The sequence below is a fragment of the Chelmon rostratus genome, chromosome 7, assembly GCF_017976325.1.
Source record: "Chelmon rostratus isolate fCheRos1 chromosome 7, fCheRos1.pri, whole genome shotgun sequence".
Classification (NCBI taxonomy): Eukaryota; Metazoa; Chordata; class Actinopteri; order Chaetodontiformes; family Chaetodontidae; genus Chelmon; species Chelmon rostratus.
Window position 1 is genome coordinate 17,811,141 of NC_055664.1, and position 21,141 is coordinate 17,832,281.

The window sequence follows — 21,141 nt, forward strand, 5'->3', positions numbered from 1 at the left end:
TTGAGACCGGTCCATGGCTTTGTCTATCAATACATGGGAAATTCCCCACAAGTGACAGTGCTGTATCTGTTAAATTCATTGGGCGTCCGCAGACGGTACCTTAACCTCTCCCTGACATTTGACCTGAGCAGCTGTCAGACTGGAGCCAGGGGTCAAAGTTGGTCTGACCTTTCAGACCTCAGTATGACCTGGGCTGTCTGACTGGCCTAACCTCTAGAGCTAACAGATGACGACTTTGCCATCTGTCTTGCCTTAAACAGGTCTAGCCTCCTTGAACTTGAACTTGTTTGGCTGTGGAGAGAAGAAAAAAAGAAGTCAAGGGAGAAAATTGTCCCACAATTAGCACAGGCTGTTTTCCTATGCTTATGTATTTGTGGATTGGAAGACAGAATGAATAGTCAGTTTCAAACTTTAGCCTTTGTTTACTTATTTGTGAATAATTTGTGAGCTCCTGCTTGAGTTGGAGAAGTGTCTATCCCAATTTTAAAGCGTGAAACTGGATGTACATTGCTAAGCTCTGTAGCCTGCCATCTCTTTTAAAAGTGAAAGTTGTCCTGTTGAGGAAGGGGGAAGGGACTATGTGTTTAGTAGACACAGGCTCATCCGCTGACTGCTGTCTGACCCTGAGTTCAGCGGTATGGTTATTAATAGGCCCAGAGGCCTCAACTTCCAGGAGGCCCTCTGATCAGCTCCAGATGTGGAATGAGAGAGGACAATTCCACGTTAGCCTCTCCATGTTTCACATGAAGCAGAAAGTAGGGAGATAGGCATTTGGTGAGACTGATAAAGAGTGGGGGAGGGAGGAAGGGAGGGACAGGAGACCTTTCCACAGCAGGAGTGTGTTTTGTGAGTCTTTGTTTTCATGTGTGTGTGTTTTTTCGTTTATTACACTCTCTGCCCTCAGACCAAAAGACCATAAAAACGTATGGCATCACCATGGTGACCATAATAACTACCTATAAAACAGCGTGTAAACTGTGAAATAAGACAAACAGACCAGAACAGCCCTGACTGGCTGGCTGGCTGACTGAATGGCTGCCTTCCGCCATAAAACTATTTGAGAGCCAGACTGAAGGAATGCCTTGGAGGCTGCTGTGGCTGTCACGACACATGAAAGGATTAGGCTCTGTGTTTTATCTCCTCTTTATCTGATGGTAATGGATAAGCTGAGTGTAGCCTATCATCTGACGCTTGGGCCGGGGGTTTGATGTTTTAGTAGGGTGACGGTTTGTTGAGTTGACCGCTTTGGTCTATTGATTGCTGTTTGATGGTTTTGATATGTAGGCTGTGTGGAACAGGTCAAGTCTTTTATGCAGTGAAGGCTCCAAATAGCTTTTAGCTGTCCTTCACTCCCCCCATTACTCCAGTGGTTCGTTTGATGTTTGGATCAATCAATAGAAAGAGCCTGAGCTCTTACACATGCTCCATCCTACTTCCCACTGAGCTCAATTCCTCTTCCTTCATTGTGCAGGCTTTATATCATATTCTCTCAACGCAGAATAAATGATATAATTACAACCCATTACATAGCCTAATGCAAGCTAATTATTCCGTCATTACTGTAAGGATTAGCTATGCTCATTCTCTCTTTCTCACTGTGTTTCTCTGCTTTTTCCTCTCAAAAGTCGTGCAAGCAGAGCAGAAAACTCTTACTCATAAAGGCTGAGTAAGACTTAGCCCCGGGACATGCTCTGTTGACGTTGATCGTATAGACCATGGGTGTCAAACTCAGTCAGAAGCCTAGGTCATGCTAGAAAATACTGACAGCATGGGCTGGACACATTAGAGTCTAGATATATCTAACCTAATAGGGCATTTTGATATATGCTTTTGATGTATGCGTCTAAGTGAACATGTTGCTTTTATAGGCTATGGCACAACTCCTGCTGATGTGTCATCATCAGGCGTCTAGAAAATTACTGCGTACAACAGATAGACAAGGCTAAATTAAAATGTGGAAAAGGGCATCATGCAGAGCAGGGATTTAATGTAGGAGAGGCATATGAGAGCGATGCAGACCTTTTTTTCACTGTCCTTTATCTGTGCCAATAGCATGAAGCTGCTTGTATTAAATGGAAGTCTAAGTGAATAACTACTAATCAAATAGGCTAACGAATTGAGAACAGATCAGATCTTAAATAAATTAGAGCAATTTTGAACTCTCTTCTATTTTCAAGGGTCATAGACTTTCTAGGCCAAAATGACTAGTTTGCATATGAGTGTTGGATAATCAATGGATTTCTACAATATCATAACATTGCTAGGCTGCTCAGGCTAACCGGTGATGGTTACTTGTATGTGCATTCGTCATAGTGGCGATGGGTCCTTGGGACCTGGTCTTGTGCATGTACTACAGGGCCTGCAGAGCCCCACTCTTCTCCCAGACTTGATTAATCCATATCGCCCCTCTCCATGATCACAGTTTCCATTTTTTAGTCCATATCTGTGCACTCATCCCCTCCCCAATCTCCTCTCACTGGCACAGAATGGCTTCCTGGCAGAATGGAGGCATTAATTCAGGGATGAGAGGTGTGATACTCTCGCTCTCTCTCTCTGGTTCTCTCTCTGTGGTTCTTTCTCTCTATCTGTGCTCTGTTTGTAATGCGTGGCCTTTATCGTAGCTGAAACAGCTCACTACCCTCTGATCCTATCTCAGATCTCAATATCCTAGCCGTTCCACCCTGTAAACGCAGGGATGAAAAATCTTGCCCTTTCACCAATGCATTACACCCTAGCATATCGCCATACCCCTCTCCTCCCATTGCACCCTCCACACCACTCACCCTTTGTGACACAGGCCTCCAGCTAAATTCGAACTCTGCAAAATGAGACCAAGTGAGCTGCACTTCCTCCATGCCAGAAACCATCTTAGTCTCATTATATTTGTATTTAAGCTCACTCCTGGCCTCTGAAACCTTTTGTCAGACAATAGGTCGGGCAAAATAATGACTAGCTCTCAGTAAGCTTCGGGAGAGTTAAGGCTTGGATGTTTGGGAGATAAAACAACAACCAGTCTCTCAGCAGAGAAACATGGATCAATACAAACGAGGCTGCGGTGTAAAAAGGCTGTTTTTGATCCAGGCTTGCGTCAGCTTCAGTGAGGTGAGTCTTGACAGCTCCTGTGCTGTTGGTAGATATGGATCTGTGTTCAAAAAAAGGAGCAAAATGCTCAGGGACCACAAGCGTCTTGTAAGACCGTGGAGAGTGGTAGGCTGACCCCCCGCCCCCAACCGCTCTGCACACAAACACAGATGCACACACAGTTGCACAAACACACACACACACACACACACACACACACAAAACACAAGTGTTTAGGCCTCAGTTGTCACTGTGAAACTATTGTGTTAGCTTGTGGTTAAGAAAACTTTGCGGCTTTGACTCCAATGGGTGAGAGGAAAAAGCAAAAACGGAGATTCAGGAGGATATGACTGGCGTCTTCAAACCCTGTGTGGTTTGAGAAAACAGCATCTGCTCTGCTGGCACATTTAAAGTTCTGCACCCTGCTATGTCAAAGGTAGGAAGGCAGACAGGCAGCCAGGATTGTAGTCTCTTATCTGTGCTGCTGTTGTGCTGTGTTTTGAGGGGGCGTGCCTGTGATCTGTGATCATGTACCGTGTCGTTGTAGCAAGCGTGGCTGTCGCTCCTGACTGAGCCGCCACCCCACAACTCCACCCCCACACAGTAGGTTTGGCATACAGAACAGTCAGCCGCATAGGAGGTGGAACACTGTGAGGGGCGATGGAGGGGGAGTTTCGGAGGTAGGCCTCGTAGATTTCAGATAAGACATCTTTCCAGACGCCTTTACTGTTTACTATCAAAACCACATAACAGCCTCAGACATGTCAGAGATAAAAGAAAAGATTAGTGACTGCAGTGGCAGGACAGAAAACTTCATCTCTTAAACATCTGTGTCATGTTGCCAAGCACAGAGGCTGTAAAAGGCTTCTCACTTTGTAACGCACACAGAAAAGTTTGATTTTAAAATATTACCCCCTTCTGTAGTGTGACTAATATGGTGTTGGTATTACTGAGAAGTGAATGTGCTTTTGTCTGTCTCTTCCTATGCGTGGCTTGAATTCAAGAGTGGTACTCCGTTAGATAAATGTGTAAAACATGCACCGAATGCAGGGCAGTTAACCTACATTGTGTTTGGACTAAAAGAGTAGTGGCAGACTACTTGGCTTGTGTGACTGCAGACTAGGTGTAAACAGTGTTTCTAACTGTTACAGTCCCAATTATTCTACAGAGAGTGAGATCCAAAGCAAATCCTTGTGTGGCGTTCTCTCCTCTGGCGTGCGCTCCTGGTCACCGTGGCAGCACAGACGGCAGCTGCAGATTGACTTCATACTGTGTACATAACAATAACTTTGTTGTCATTCCACCAGCCTATCTGTCTCGGCATCGCCAGAGCGTGAGGGCATAAGGAATTCCATGAAGTTTTGATACCTCAATTAAAGTGCGTCTGTCTCCTGTTATCTCATTTAGTCTGTAGTCGATATGATTGGCATAATCAGACATGCCTGATTGGTGCCTCCCATTTAATTAATCAGTCTCACTGTATCATCACCTGTGGCTCATTAGAGTAATTAGAGCAAATTAGTCAGATAGAAGGCCTCTCTCTGCCTGCAGATGAGTGGAAGGAATTTCATTACAAGAGACGAACACAGACACACATACACCTTGGGTCCGATGGCCGGTGGTAATAGGATTTGTTTACCCGTGACACGTTATCGGTGATTAGTATTATGGCCACAGACGGAGAGATACTCATTTTCGTTTGGCCCAGCCTCGCCTCCTAGCTGTGAACATAGCTCACCATGCCAAATTTCGCTGGGCAAACATGTTAGCAGACTTCATCTTTTGAAACAGAGTTCAAAAGAATGTGGAAAGACTGGGCTCCCCAAGTTACTGCAGCGGCCCGTCTGTGCATTCATGTGAGAGCACACGCGTGTGGAGCAGTGTGCGGGAGGCTTCTTGGCCAAGTCGGTGTTGAAGTCTCTCTAGGGAGTGTTGGCAATCTGTTCCAATCGTCTTTACAGCTGACCAGACGACCAAATGAACCAGGACAGGGACTGCTGCTGTGGGCCAGTCCAGCCAAGCCAAGCAGGGCTGTTACAGCAATCACACAGACATTACAGCCCACTTAATGCTCCCCTGCACACACCATATTCCATCGTCTGCTAAACTAGACAGTGCAGTCCTAACCAGCCATAGCCAGATTTAAAAATAGTGCTGGAGTTAATGTGAATGGTTAAATGAATTAATTCACCAGTAAATTAAACCCTTTTTGAGACTTGAAAAGTAAAACGTTTCAAAGTCAGGCCAAGGAGAGCCAGAGAGTATTGACCTCGAGACTGAGCCTGAAGGCCTGAAGGCCCAAGCACATAGTTTTTCCTGCATGTTGTTTGGTGAACTGTAGGCGTTACATTGGGGCATCAGCATAAGTGCTGGTATTTGCACATTGCCAGTGCAATTAGTTATATTTCTTGTCATTACATGAATCATGTATTGTAAAATATAGACTCATTTAATTGGCATTTTTTTGTATTTTGTTATTTAGAGTTTCTTCATTCATGTCTTGGCGCCTTGTCAGACATACTAATTTGGAAGGTTTATCAAACTAGCATGTCAAACATGACTGAAAGAAAATCCCAGTGGTATGCCAGATGGCAGAGCCCCTGTAGAGCAGACTTGCCTAAAGTTAACAGTATTCCCCTCCAAAAGTTTGGAGCTTGATGAAGCCAGCAAAATAGCTGAATTGAGTTGCTGTTAGTGGATGCTTCTTAATAAATTCCAAATTAGAGATGTACTGGTATGCATTTTTGGAGTTCTAGTCTGAAACAGGTTTCCAATGTTTTATAAGGCATGTGCTGCTGACCTCTTTGTTCGAACTGAAACATGCAAAGGTCCAGACCAATCCTTTTGACTGCCCAGTCCCCACACAGTGTTGCCGTTTGTGTTCACTGTCATGACTTCAGATGGATAGTGACAGATGTCACCATTCCAGTCATTATAAACATGAAAGGTCTTCATCTTTCTATTTAGCCATCTATTAATCTAGCTATCTGCTATCTTTAGTCACGACAGTAATATAAACTGCGATGTGGGTGTTAGCAAGGATCAGGTAGCTGGACCGATTGGGCACTGACAGTCCTCACTGCAAAGAATTCAAACAGTTTATTCTTAATTTTGATATCTACAATATAATTTTAAAGTAAACATCAGCCATTTGTAAATGGCAAGTAACTGTACTCTCATACAGTATTATAAACTTGAGAATATCACCTTGTGAGGAAGTTCCATCTGTTGGTCCTATGTAAATCTTCTGAAACCAGTGTCAGAGGAAATAGTCAGTTTGACACCGTGAGTACACATTTAGTCATTGAAATAAAATAGCTGCAGAGGAAAAAGCATGTGTCAAACACGTTGTAAGCTTAGTTTGTTTTTATAAACTGAAAAACCCCATCTAACTGTAAAAAAAAACAAAAAAACTTGAAAGACATTTGCACCACTGTTTTTTTTTTTGTAGTTGATTGAAACAAAGGACAAAAGTCTAAGGAGAAAACATTTCTGTCTTTCTAGCTTGGGTCTGCACCTTTGTAACATATAAACTGACCACAGTTCAAGTCCAGTTTTATTTTTCTTCAAACCCACTTTCTTCAAAAACAGCAGAGCAGATCCCCAAACATGCTTGTTCAGTTTTTCACTTAAGGTACTTAAATATGACCAAACTTATTGTGCCTGTAATATGTTGCTTAAAATGGGAATAGTATTAGTCTCTTAACTGTCAGTGAGACTTGACGTGTGTGAACAAGGGGCCGGCAGCAGGGACTGTGCACTTTTGGATGTTACGCTCTATCAGCAAGATGAGTGTAAAGTCTGCCCGTGTTTGCTGATGTGGGCGGAGAGTTTGCTGCATAGTCAAAACCTGACTGGGTCTGAGGGTCTTTTTTTCTTTTTTCTTTTCTAACCGAGACCATGCCCATAATTACTTCTATGTGTGATGTGTTTATTTAGCTTAGCAGTGAGAATTTTTTTTTGGGAATGGGGATTTGGTAACACATTGGGATATGTGCAGGGTTTTGGAAAGGGATTGGCCAGAATCAAGGACGTCAGGGATTGGCACATGACCTCCTAAAGCATAACCCTGGTGGAGAACTCTGGTTATTTTACTTTTGCTTAGAAAAAAAGCGCATTAATCAATTCATTTCAATAGATTGTCTTATTGTATTGAATTCCTTTTCATTTTTGGATAACTCCATTTAGCAGAAGAGAGATTTACCTGAAGTTTGCATGATTTCATTTGCATATCAAAGAGCATTCAGCTAAGTTAAATAAGGAAAGTATTTGTTCCAAAGATTATTTATTTCAACTTGATAAACAACAATATGAAGTTATGTCCTTCTTTCTATAAACCCAAAGCTGAGACAAAAGTAAAAACTATAAGAGCCAAACTAAGCCGAACAATGTTTTAGAGGTAGTGGTGATTTTAGATGGTGCAAACCAAACTTTCTTTTCAATATGAGTTTTAATTAACTTTAATTAACTAACTCAAACTATTCTTGCAGTTGGATCCACTTAATTTTGTCCTGAAGTGCGTAACACACACACTCTGAAATACGCATGCACACACGCACATCCATGCATGTACACACACACACACACACACACACACACACACACACACACACACACACACACACACACACACACACACTTCATAATCAAAAACCTGTACTCTGTTCATGCTCCATGGTATTTTATTCATGTAATGATTCAGGTCATGTACTCTAAGAGGAAGAGTTCATAATCTCACAATATATTCCTAATATTTAATGGTACAACTTGGATAATTAACGGCATTATCTCTTTGCTTTTGGGATATACCTGAAATTGTCTTGTTAGCTGCCTTCTGATTTCAGATCAAGCCTTAAACTGAAGTGTTTTACTGATTTATTACATTTAAATTATTTTTGAAAGTAAGCCTGAAGGCCTAATACATCATATTGTGATTAATATCTGCCAGTGACTAATATGTGTTAATATCTTGAACCAACTGGGCCTTATATTCTTGTTCCTGTAGCTAATCTTTAGCAATATAATAATTACACCTCTATTCATGAACTAGAGCATTCATTTTTTGACAATTAATTTAACGTGATTAAAATTTATTAGGTTCCTCCTTTCATCAAGCGTTGCACAAGCTTCTGCGCACGCTCGAATTCACTAACAGATAGTGCAGCTGCTCCATGGCCATGGGCAGACAGGCTGCTACATCAACTGCTCCATGGGCAGTAAGAGCAAGATGGCATGTAAGCAAGTGAGCAGTTTTTTACTTTTTTTTTTTTTTGTTTGTTCCAAACGTCCTATGCTACTGCATGCAATCCATTGCAGAGGACGGTCGACCAACATTTGTTAGATTTTTTTATGGTTTGTGGATAAAACGAGATCACGGCTGGTCAGGGAATAAACTTAATGCTGATGGGGGTAAAAAAAAACCCTAATTAGTACTTGATCACACTATTTCTTTAGAGGGTTGTATTTTCGTGTGTGTGTTGGGGGGTGTGAGTGATGTTGGGCGGTGGGCGCGTGTGCGTGACTGTGTGTTTTGGGACCTTGTCAGCAGACTGAGCCACAAGGGCCCCTGTGGTAATGTGTGTATTAAATGATTAGTGTGTTAGTTAGCATAACGGCCCTTCAGCAGCGTTTAATCACTCTCAGGGGTGGGCGGCCTCACAGGAGGTGGATGGGAGGGGGGGAGAAGTAAAGGGGGAGGCGGAGTAAAGGGAGAAGAGAGAGATTTAAATGGAGGAGAAGGTACTGCTGGTTGAATGAGTGAGTGGATGATCTGTAGCAAGTACGGAAAAAATCGGGGGGGGGGGAGTGAGCGTGACAGAAGGCAAGAATCCAACAGAAACATAATCCAGCAACACTTACACGCTCAGCAGAGAGAGATACAATCTTTACAAGGCCTGAACGTCTTGTTAATGTCAGCACTTGGCCCATCATCTGGAACAAGTCCCATAAATAGCTATTAATAACAATGCAAAATGGATGTGGATAAAGGCGGGCCCTGCCTCAGCCTTGACAACACTGCTGTTGTTGATAATTGTGCTGTTGTTATGTGGGAAGGGGAGGGGTTGTCTGGTGCAGACAGTCAATAATTGTTGTGAACTTCATGTGTGTAGTAGTAGTAGTCTATTGCTACAGAGGTTGTCATGCCCGACACAGTGGTGACTGATTGATTGAATTCTAACTGACTTATGAATGGCTCAGCTATTGCTTGCGCTGGTAGCAGATGAAACTACTTTTGTGGATGGGTTTTCCTTGGCGGGACATCAGTATTGTGGTTCTGTTCTCTGCCTTTACTGGCGCAACATACTGGCCAAGTTCAGCTGAGGCAGGATGGGTTGTTTCGCAGCATGCCAGATGGGTCAAGGAGTCTGCTGTTTAGTCTATGGAGCCCATGTCTTTTTATCCCAAATGATAACAACGATGCTTACAATAATGACAGTAACAGTAGTAATAAGTATGATAAAATGTGCAGCCCACTTCTTGGCCAACTTAAACAAGTTATGTGTTTGTGTTGCAGAAAGAACTAGACGCCACCGCCACACAGCTTGCCAACAGACAGGACGAGAGCGAACAGACCCGGAAGAAACTAATCGACCTGAGCCGCGAGTTCAAGAAGAACACACCAGAGGTGAGAAAATCAGATATTCACGGACACGCACCAACACACAGCCACGCATATATCCTGCAATTCTTTTGACACTCACGGTTTGCCTCTGTGTTTCTCTGTGTCTTTTCTCCTCCTCATAAATGTAGCAGTGATTATTTACTGAGAAAGCAGGGGAGGAGTAGACGGTGCAGAGATGCGGGCTTGGCTCCCAAAAATAGTCTCTCCATTAGTTTCCCTGAAATCCTAAAGAGACAAAACAGAAAACCCCTCAGGAGTTTGTATTATCTGACCTAGTTTTTTATGCGTGCAGAAAGTGTGGTCCATGAGTGTGTATGCGAGAGCGAGAGAAAGGAAAGAGAAAGACGGAGAGAAAGAGAGCGAGGCAGAGCAGGAGGGAGAGAAAGAAAGAGAGTGTGACAACACTACTAAGTGGGATCAGGAGGGAATTCTGTCCTGTTCCTGTGTTCCCATCACTCCTCCTGGGAATATTTGTTTCATCTCTGTTACCAAGGCAACACATTTTAAACCACACAGCGAAAACAAAGTATTGTTGTGTTATTATTGGTAATGTCACCATGGTGAATTATTGATGGTAGTATGAATTATGTATGAATGGAGTAGACGGTGGATAGAAAATTGTCAACTCTCGGTGGAGTTGACAGTAGGCCTATTATAGTTACCACAGGATGAGGATTGTGACTATTGACTTTAGCTTGTAGCCCACCCGGTGTAGACGGATATACACCAGAGAAAACTGAACCTGCATACAAAAGACACTAATTTCACTTTACCCTACACATTTATCTCTAATCTTATTTTCAAGCATAACCACATAACTAGCAGCACACACGGAGGTGGAGAGACACACATACGGAGGCAGAGACAGAGAGACACATGCACACAAAGAAAACATGCAGAGAAGCAGAGGTGCACACACAACTACACAGAGGCAGATAGCCTAGATCACAGAACAGGACACACACATTCATCAGTGTAACAAGGCTGTGATTTAGGAAGGCTCCTCTGGCGTCTGTGTGGCCCCTGGCATCTCCCTGGTATGTGGAGGAGGAATCTGAGCCAGGCAAGACGAGCGACAGGATTCATTACAGGGCTGTAACAGGCTCAATAGGAATCAGCACTAAAACTCTCAGCGTTTGGAAGTGTATAAGCATCAAGGCTGCCTACCAAATAGGCTAGTTCGTAACGTGTGATGGCCTTCACTTGATTAAAAATGCCCTGATCGTCTTGTGCGCGATCGCAGAGCTGTGTTTTCTGCCTCTTGCGTAGCTGTGTATGTGTTTGTGTGTGGCTGACCAGCCTATGGAGCGGGGCTGTCAGCTCTCTGTGGTCTGCACCAGTCAGCGGAGATCACAGTCACATCAGATCAGACTGCATTAGGCTGAGCGGGAGTCCGTCTCTGATCCATTATTCAACAACCAGGAGACCGACCCACGTTGACTGTGTCTAGTCTGCTGAGCTGTACTCGGCGTGAACTGCACTCATGGTCTGCATAATAACACACATACACACACACAGGCTTTTGTAGCATTTTGAAAGTAGTGCAAAGAAATGCAGCGTGAAAACAAAGTTTTCATAATTCATTAGGACTGACACACTGTTGGATTTTTTTTGAGACTACATCTCACTGTGCCTCCTAAGTTGCCTGAATTATTCATCCAGTTCTTAATTTCCTTTTAGTTAGTCAAGACTCTTCTACCACACTGTTATAAACGCAAGGGTGGGAATGGTTGTAAAATGTCCCAAAGATTGCTAGCCAGAGGCAGTGGTAGTAAAACAACTTTGAGTGTGTTCGCGTGTGTGTGTGTGCGCACGCATGCACATACACACGTTTGTGTTTAGCTGCAGGGCAGACAGACAGCGAATGGGAGTTCCATACTCCCTGGAGGATTCCTTGGGCTGGCCTGTCTGCTGTCTGCCGGCAGCTCACACACCAGCCATCCATCTCCTGCTGCCTGGCCCCCTCCACTCCCCTCACTACACACACACACACACACACACACACACACACACACACACACACAGATTGACCATGGTGTCTGCGTGCATTGTTATGTTATATGGTCATAAATCTTTGGAAGTGGAGGGGGCAGGGGGGCGGAGCACCAGAGAGTAGACCAAAGGGGTTCAGAGCTCGGGTCCTCAGCAAAAAGCTGTGGCTTGCCTCTGCATGTTATTTGAATGTGTTTGTTTTTGTGGGTGCAGTGGGTGTTCAGCGTGTGTGAGAGACTTTCAAGCTGCAGTGTTTAGTCCTCCCCAAAAACTTGCAAGATTGAGAGGATAAACAGTAAAACTCAAATAACATTAAAAAAATTCTGAACTCTGCCTAAAAAAATCAGTAAGATTAATGCAACAACTAAACCGTGGTTTACAAAATGATGGTAGTGTTGAAGTGGCTCCTCCTTGTGCCAATGCAGTCTCAACAAATGTTGAACATTATGATTTGAACAAAGGCAGTAATTATTGGAGGACTGCTAGACTAGACTGCATGACATTATACAGAGGCTTCTTTTTTTGGTCACTGTATACATAAATATTTGCATACATTTTAAGCCACTGTGGTAATACCACGCTGAAGGTGTAGAATAGTGAAATGAAAAAGGTCTCGTATGCTCATTTACTCTAATACAGACAGATGTTTTAGTGCATTTTGTTTGGCTCTGACAAAACAATGGAACCTGAACCGAAGCAAAAAGGATAAAAAGAAACATTCTTCTAATAATCCTAACAGGAACTAGTGCAGCAATTGAAAACTAAATGAAAGGAAATTGAATTCGTAAATGGAAAAATGAAGATCTAATCAAAATGTGATGCAAATGACAGAACTGCCATTTTGCTTCTTTTGTGCAGTGTGTGTGTATGTGTGTGCGTGCGCGTGAGAAGGGGGTGGGGACAGAGATGGGGTGGAGGTGGGGGTCATTATCCCCAGCAGGGGAATATTGAATTGGCCCAGACAAACAGCCACAACGACCCCTGATGAGGTAACAATGGGGCAGGGTCACCGAGGTCATGACCTGTCCTCAGCCCCAGACAAGCGGCCTGTCTGGACTAACCTGGGATTAGACCAGGCCCAGACACTGGTCCCAGGTCAGTTTGGGATGCGTGCTCTCTGCAGCATCGGTTAGGCTTTTAGGCGGAGGTTTCTAAAAGGCGCAGAGTCTCCCGAGTACACATCTGTCGTTGCCCTACTTCACATCTTCATTAGGCAGTTTTGTGAGTATGTGTGCAAATCAAATGTTCCTGTACAGAATGTCCTATTCTGCCGTGCTTTTTACCGTACGCTCCAGTTCAGTTTGTCAGGATGTAGGCTCAGCTAACAGCATGGTGATTTGCATGTTCCCCTGATACATACTCGAATGGCTATCTAATCTGAAACCGCTGACTCGTACTGGAAAGTCATGCAATGGGAGTTGCTGGATGAAAAGCATTTGCTTTATAGTAAAAACTTGGTGCACAGAGACAATTTGCATTAACTGTAGGCCTACTCTGTGGCTCATTTGCTCTCTGTCTCACACGCACTAGTGGTGCCTCTGGGTGGCCCAGGTGGTGCTGCACCTGTTCTGATGAGAAACGCAGTCCGCCAGAGCACCTCAGGGTACAAACCTGGCTTCCTCCCTACCCCTGTGTTCATCACTCGCTCACGCATCACTCATGATTCATTGGCTTTGGCAAGAATGGTCGCTACTTGATTTCAATTAGTGACTTATTTGATCACGACATGGTCTGTTAGTCTAAAACTCAGTGGGTGTTCACCGCCTCTCAACATCACTGCCACATGTTCCTATATTATTTTAGAGTTTAAATTGATCTGTTGATTATCTCATTTTTGAGACTCACTAACCTCCTCTTCTCTTTATTTATTTATTTTTTTAGGATTTACGGAAACAGGTTGCCCCTTTGCTCAAGAGCTTCCAAGGAGAGGTGAGTGTGTTATTGGGAATTTGTATTGACATAGTGATAGACAGACATGCTCAAGCACAGCATTCCAGCAGTGCATTTTATAAAGCCTGTTTGACATTCGTTGACTGGTCTTGCTCCCTCTCTCAGTGCTCTTCTCTCCTTTTCCGCTTTCGTCTTTCCTCTTAAATCATCTTCTCGCTCACTTCTCTCTCTCTCCTCTCTTCTCTCCGCCATCTCCTTTTCTTTCTCTCGCCACTATCTCATTTCCCCTCTTTCCTCTCTCCCTCTTTTCTTCGCTCTGCTCTGCTCTTGATTTTCTGTCCTATTCATGAAGTCCTGTAGCCCGAGGGTGTGTTTAAATTGCATCCTGCAAAAAAAAGCACCACAAAACCCCGGCTCTAGCCAGTCACAACTCACCGAATGCTATTTCCTCAGACTTTGTTTGTCTGCATGATTCGGTAGGGTTATTTGTTGTTTTTTTGTTGATCTGGTGAATCATGAGCCATTTTTGTTCATTGTGGCCCATTTATTTACTTTCAATTTAATGTTGCGCCCTAGGTTTTCATGTACCCTGACCTATAAGAGGTTGCTTTTGTGTGTGCCCGCTATATCACACTCCCACCATTCCCCTCTATCTCCTCCTCCATCATTTTGGCCTATTTCCATCATGACTCCTCCTTTCTGGCAGCCACGCATTTCCAGTTCACTCCCATATGTGAAAGTCAGAGGGTAGGAGTGGAAGCGGCTGGTTTAGACTGTGGCGTTATTTGGGGTTGGAGTGGGTGGACATTGAGCCCAACAGTATCTCTTCCCTAGCACGCACACACACTCACAGACACACGCACACATATAAAATCATCTCAATGGATAGTGACAGGGCTGCTTTGCTACTGGCCATAGAATATTACAGTTTAACACTGGGTTAGTTTCCATATTCTTGTGTTAGAGCAGCAACCACAGCCAGTGGTTATGTAAAAAAGCTGTAATTTATAGTGGTTCCACTATGTTCTGCTGATGATCCACAGTCTATTTAGAGAATAGAAACGGCAGCAATATAATTGGGCTTTGTCAGCTGTTTCCACCATCCTTGTGTTGACACACCTCGACGGCGTGCACACCAGAACACGCTGAGGCACATAGTGGGTGGTCGCGGAACTGAGAAAGACATTATCTTATGATTATTGAGATAATACTGTACGCCCGCCCCAGTCTTAGAGCAGCCCATCAATCAGTCGACTATTCTGCGCACTTGCATGCCACAACATGAGCAGCTCTGAGAATGTGTAATTTTAGCCTGGCTTTGTTTGCCTACCCCTTGGTGCTTTGATCAAGGACAAGACAGCACCAGATACCAGAGGGTCTTCCTGTTGGAAGTCCCACAGTAACTCATCTTTAAGCATTTTACCTAGGAGCCCAAATCTTTACTAAGTGAATGTGGAACTCAGACAGAACAATAAAAAGTTTTAGCCCAGGAACTTGGAACTCTTGATACTCTGTTTAATCTTCGTCATTGAAAGGTGGATGCCCTTGGGTCATAATTATTACCAATAACAGTACTGTTTCCACAAGGCCTCACTTTGGTAAACGGGTTATGTGTGTGCATGTACGTGTGTTTTTTGTGTGTATGTTGCATGCTCAGTGTTCTTGTTGGTCCATCGATCAGATAAGCTTTTCCATTATCCAAGGCTTCAGTCTCTGCTTCCCATAGCCTCCCCTTATCAGACTCCACTGGGGCCACACACACACACACCCTCCCATGCACGCACATACGCAGGTCAGCCTGATGCCCTTCACACACTATGGGTTAGATAGGGGAGCGAGGCGGTGCTGAGTGATGGTGGCACAAGTTGCTGACGTATGTACGTATGTGTTCGTGTGTGTGGATGTGTCAGGGATACCTTTTGCAATTGCAAGCACTTCTCATCGGTAACCTACTGATACTGGTGAGGTATCATTTGTGTCACTTCATTTGTTTTGCTTGGTCTGTGTGTGTGTGTGTGTGTGCGCGTGTGCGTGTGTGTGGGATGGGGGCAGGGGAGCATGTAATAGCAGATGTCATTGGGATTGGTTGAAAGAGCTGCAGTTTGGAACAGCAGGGTTGTATTTGCAAATCCTGGGTGGTCTTCTAATGGCTCTGGTCCTGCAGTTAACCTGCCTCTAACTGTAGGGTGTGTCCTACATTAAATGTCTATTTCCTGCCTCCCATGTTGGGCTATATAAAGCTGCTGTACCACTGACCTTGGCCCAGTCATTGTACAGTCACGCAGCCAGCTTCCTTCACCGCCATCGGCAGATCATCTTTTGCGTTGGTTTGTGATCATTTCTTCTTCATCATAAGGGTTGTGTTATGGTCCTCTGAGCCTCTGATCACATACTCTTATATACACATACGTACACACATTTCGACAGTGATGAACAGGTTTGGTGCTGGTGTGTGAGAGGTATTAGTGCTCAGCATCAGTAATCTCCCATTAGTGGCCTTGCATTTGAGGATCCTGATCGCTCAATGTCACACAGCACATGAAGAGGGTAAAGTACATGATGCAGCATGATGTGAGAATGAGATATAGTAGCGGGACTGTGTGTGTGTAAGAGAGAGAGAGAGACAGGGAGAGAGAGCAAGACAGGAGCCTTGTGCATGCCAGTTAGACATGAGTGTGTGACAGAGAAACATGTGAGAAAGACTGACACTGAAAAAGATTGAGGGAAAGAAAAAAAAATGAGTCAGAGAACATGGAAGTGACAAGACAGAGAATTCAAGAGAAAGACTGAGGGAAAGACATAGAGAAATAAAGGGGGGGGAAGAGGGAGGGGTGCTGGCACCAGCCTGCACAGGGCCAGATGTTTTGCGGCTAAAAAACTAGAGATGAATCAAAGCCATGTGAGGAGATTTATTAGGTTCCCATAGGAGCCCAGGCAGTATTACATGTAGCCCGCTCTGTTTACAGTGGCAAGAACCCCTAAACCACCCATCAACTACACTACTGGCTTGGCTGGGAATGTGAAGACTTTATATTTGGACTTATATAGGCTTTTGTCTTTATTCCTTTTCTCTCAGTGAGTGTGCTGGAGGAGTTGGAAGAGAAACACAAGGCTGTTTAGTCTGAGTGCGTGAGCCAGAGTAGTCAGCTGTAGCTCTGCCCAGTACAGTAGCACCCTCTGAATGTCTTTATTTGGCATCTGTTTCCCTCAATTTAGACTTGATTTCAGATGCGTTTCGCCTACTCTGTCTGCTTCTCATATTGAAGTGTGACACAGAGACTATACTGGAGCTTGCTGCCTCATGTTTCAGAATTGACAACAGTGTAAAAGTCATCCCCCAGAATGATTTTGGAATTAATCTCTTATGGATCCATTCTAATGCTGTCCATTTCAATAATATCAGTGATGGAATGCATGCCGTGCCCTCTTGTGTTAATGGCTGCATCAGTAATGGATCCACACTGTATTGCTGCTAAGAGCTGACTGAATAATCTGCCCCTGCTGTGGCTGGAAAGACTGAGCCAGCTGTTTAATGATGTCAGCGTGCTGGAGGGGAAACGAACACACATTTGCACACAGGCACACACACTGACTGACTGACGGACTTAGGCACACTCACTCGAGGACAGACAGACACGGACACGCACGGGCACGCGGCAAACGAAACGCATCCGTCATCGGCTGAACAGCTGAACTGACTCCACGGGAAGGAAACACCAACCCAGCCACTGTCAAGATAACTGCTATCGAATGCAACATACCAACGCACATTGAGGATAGACAGATACAGCTGGGTGACAAATTAAAAATCCTGAATAAGTAAGTGGAGAAACAAAACAAATGTAGATGCTTCCACACAGGTGTGCTGCATGGTACAGTTTAGCAGTTATCTTCCAATCATGCTCTGTGGCATGTGTAAAAATGCTGAGCAGGCTGATTCTGATTTTGTATCAAGATGGCAAGAGGGAAAGATGTAAGTGACTTTGAAAGAGGATTCATTGTTTGGGCACAGGAGCTTTTGTCACAAAGATGGCTCAACTGGCTAGTGTTTCAATAGGAACAGTGACTAAAGTGACCTCTGCATTGAGATGTATGGAAAAGACATCAGTAAATAGTCACGGAAATTGTGGTCAATGGTGCAAATTTGATGACTGTGATACTTGTGCATTAGTGTGATATTTCATGAAAAACAGACAAGCAACTCTTCCTCAGGTGTCTCAGGATGTCAGTGATCAGACTGTATTAGCAACAATAGTCCATCGACAGTTACATAGAGAGGGATATTGTAGTTGGGTTAAGGTGCATAAAGCCCTCATTAAAAAGATAAAGATGAAGATTTGAGAGTTCAGTAGTGCAAAACCTGTAGGCACTGGTCTACAGAGATGTGGAAAAAAGTGATATGGTCAGATGAGTTCCGAGGTCCTTCACCATATTCTTAACAAAATTGGAAGCGCATGTGTGGCTGACACCAAGAGAACAGGCCCGAATGCTTGACCCCTACAGTGAGGGGATCCGGTGGCTCTCTTATGCTGTGGGGGGCATTTTGCTGCCATGGTTTGGCTCCACTTGTCCACTTAGAGTGAAGGGTCACTGCAAATCAATACAAAGTTGTTCTGAGTGATCACCATTATTCTATGATGAAACATTTGTATCCTCATGGGAGTGGTCTCCTCCAGGTTGACATTGTCCCAATCGATAGGGCACAAGGGCTCACTGAATGCTTTAATGAGTATGAAAATGATGTGAGTCAAGCTATGGTCTTCACAGTTACCAGATCTCAACCCAGTAGAACATCTAAAGATGATTTTGGACCGATGCATTAGACAGAGCTCTCCACCATCATCAAAAACAAATAAAGGAATATCTTTTAGAAGGATTTTGTTCCATCCATTCCAGAGACTTGTAGAGTCAGTGCCAAGGTGCATTAAATCTATTCCAGTGGCACTTGATTGCCCGACACCTTACCTGTGATTTGTCATCTGTCTGTATGTAGACTTTTCTTACTGTGAAATTAATGGACCTCCCTTTCGAGTGTATGGATGTGACACTCAGATGTGAGGTGGTGTAACTGACAATTAACCATTCTTTGTTCCCTCTGTCTCTCCTTGCAGATTGATGCATTGAGTAAGAGAAGTAAAGAAGCAGAGAACGCCTTCTTGAACGTGTACAAGAAAATAATCGATGTCCCAGGTAAGATCATGTTTATTGTCTTGGCTGCGTGTGTCCCTGTGTATGTCTGTGTGTGTTTGTCTAGACACCTCCCTGAGTCCAAAAAACGTGATTAGGAGACCCCCTTATCCATGCAGACAGCACCAACAGGGGAAGAGGAAAAAGCATGACACCATCCCTCTGGTGCTCCTTCACTGTGCATCCAGGCGCATGCGATGCCTTAATATGTCCCCATGAGATCTCTTCCCCACTGGTGAAGCCTTTAGAGGGTCTTAACAGAAGGTGCGTCCTGATATGGATGACAAGTGCGCCCACGATTGGCTGCTGCGAAGTGCACACATGAGCAGTCACTTTCAGCACACTGAGGCCATGGAGGAACACACAGCACAGAGTGTTACAGAACACACACACGCAGTCACAGAGCTACTGGTTGGAGATTTTCAGCTGTATGGGAGCCCTGGAGGGGCCCTGTATGTAGGAACGAGAGAGGAGTTGAGTTCATCTATAGCGTAAGGAGGTCATCATATTCCCACATGGATAGACCTACAGTAATATCTTTGGATTGTACTGCTCCCAATAAGTCAGCGCCAGCTCTGACGGGGCTATTCTTAACTTGCAGCGAGACAATGATGTAATGCCTGATGCACACACGCACACAGACACAGAGCAGCCTGACTAATGCAGCAGTCTTGAAAGAGGAAACAGTGTGTTTTGTTCTGTCTTCTATCAGCTGAAGGCCTGGTTAGTCAGCCCAGTGTGCTCTGCTTTAGATTAAAGGTGTCTGGCGAGAGCGCTCAGCACCAGTGGCCCACAAGTCAAACTGCTTTTAACAGGCTGTACAGTTGATTTGGAAGGGGAGGGTGGTGTGTGAAGGACAAAGGTTTGATAAGATGGAGAGAAAGTTGATTTTCAAGGGCGCTGAGGCACATAGGAGTCCAAATTCAGGGCATACAGTTATGTTCTTTAGTGTTTGTTTGTACTTGTGTGTATTTGTTTGAGACTCTATGCAAGTGCGCACATGTGTGTTACTGACAAGGTGTGTGTGTCTGTCTGTCTGCGTGTGTGTGTCAGAGCTTAGCCCTGCATGGTGTGTCACCTTGACAGCACAAAATCAGCATGAAATTCCCCAATCGTTCTCTGCTGATCTCTCATTAGCATAGTTAAGATATCTAACTGCGTCAGACATGAGACACACTAATTTACACACACACACACACACACACACACACACACACACACACAGAGAGAGAGAGAGAGAGCCCTTACCCCCAGCTGTAAGCTGTCAGTTCCTCTTATCTGTACAACACACACACATAAACACACACACACACACACACAAACTGCTCTTTTAGCTGGCATGCTGATGAGCGTCGCCTGCGTCTCTTGGCTGCCTGTCACCAGTCTGCCACCCATGAGCACCAATCAGATGTGATTGGCCTGACTGACAGGGCTCTCTTCATCACACTGACAGTTAACCCTGCTGTGTGTTCACAGAGATGTTGGTAAAATGCCTCCAGAAAGTTGTCTTTCTTCCTTCTGTCTCTGTTTCTTTAATCTTTTATTTACCCTTTGCATTGCCTATTTTACAGCTCCACTTTGTCCATCTGTCTACTCCCATGTTTCTCTTTTTTTTCTTGCTTTCAAGGTGCATCATAGTGAACACTTCAACTGATCACAGCCCAGTAATCTCTGTTGTTAATGTGTCTCATCTATGGTACCGTCTGTATCACTCTACAAATATTATTTATCCACTTGCCTTGCTGTGTCAGCGGTTGACGCATTCATCCCCCCCCCCCATACAAAATCAAAGTTTATCTCAAAACCTGACAATAGTCTCTGTTGATACAATGGCTGATAGTGTGTCATTCAATAACCTTTTATGGATAAAGTTTTGTTGATACTGAATCTGAAAACTAACCATGACCTTTCAGTGTTGTAAACTGTTGTGGCAAGCCAAATCTCTGTTCTGTTCTTTTCTTTCTAATCAGTTCAGTGCACTAACATTGCACTAGTATTTACAATTAGGGCCTGACCAATACTGGATTTTTTTTAAAGATGTCAGTATTTGAGAATAGTTAAAATCCAATAACAATATAATGGCCAACATTCAAAGTTGGCTGTTAAGGGTTCATGATAAAGACATATCCAGGGTAGGATATTTTAAAGCTGAACAATAAACTTTATAATCAGCAATGACAGTATGGTAAATACAAGATCAGTTAACCTAGCCAGGAAATGCATTATTACTTCTGATAACCATAAATAGAAACCCAAACATAACATATGTTTTAACTTGAATTAAGCTCTGACCTGTAGCTGTCTGATGACTGTACTTATAACACTTTTATAATCTCTTTTTGGTTCATGCTGGCTCAAGTAATTCTCCA

The 21,141-nt window shown here is 43.9% G+C and overlaps 1 protein-coding gene across 3 annotated transcripts in view; it reads left to right on the plus strand.

Moving 5' to 3' along the window:
* Positions 1 to 21,141, plus strand: part of cux1b (cut-like homeobox 1b) — a 61,266-nt gene that overhangs the window by 7,879 nt on the left and 32,246 nt on the right. For all 3 annotated transcript variants that reach the window (XM_041939925.1, XM_041939927.1, XM_041939926.1), the window contains exons 2-4: positions 9,596 to 9,706; positions 13,577 to 13,624; positions 18,697 to 18,775. In XM_041939925.1, the coding sequence (XP_041795859.1) occupies positions 9,596 to 9,706; positions 13,577 to 13,624; positions 18,697 to 18,775 (238 nt within the window). The remainder of the gene's footprint in view (positions 1 to 9,595; positions 9,707 to 13,576; positions 13,625 to 18,696; positions 18,776 to 21,141) is intronic.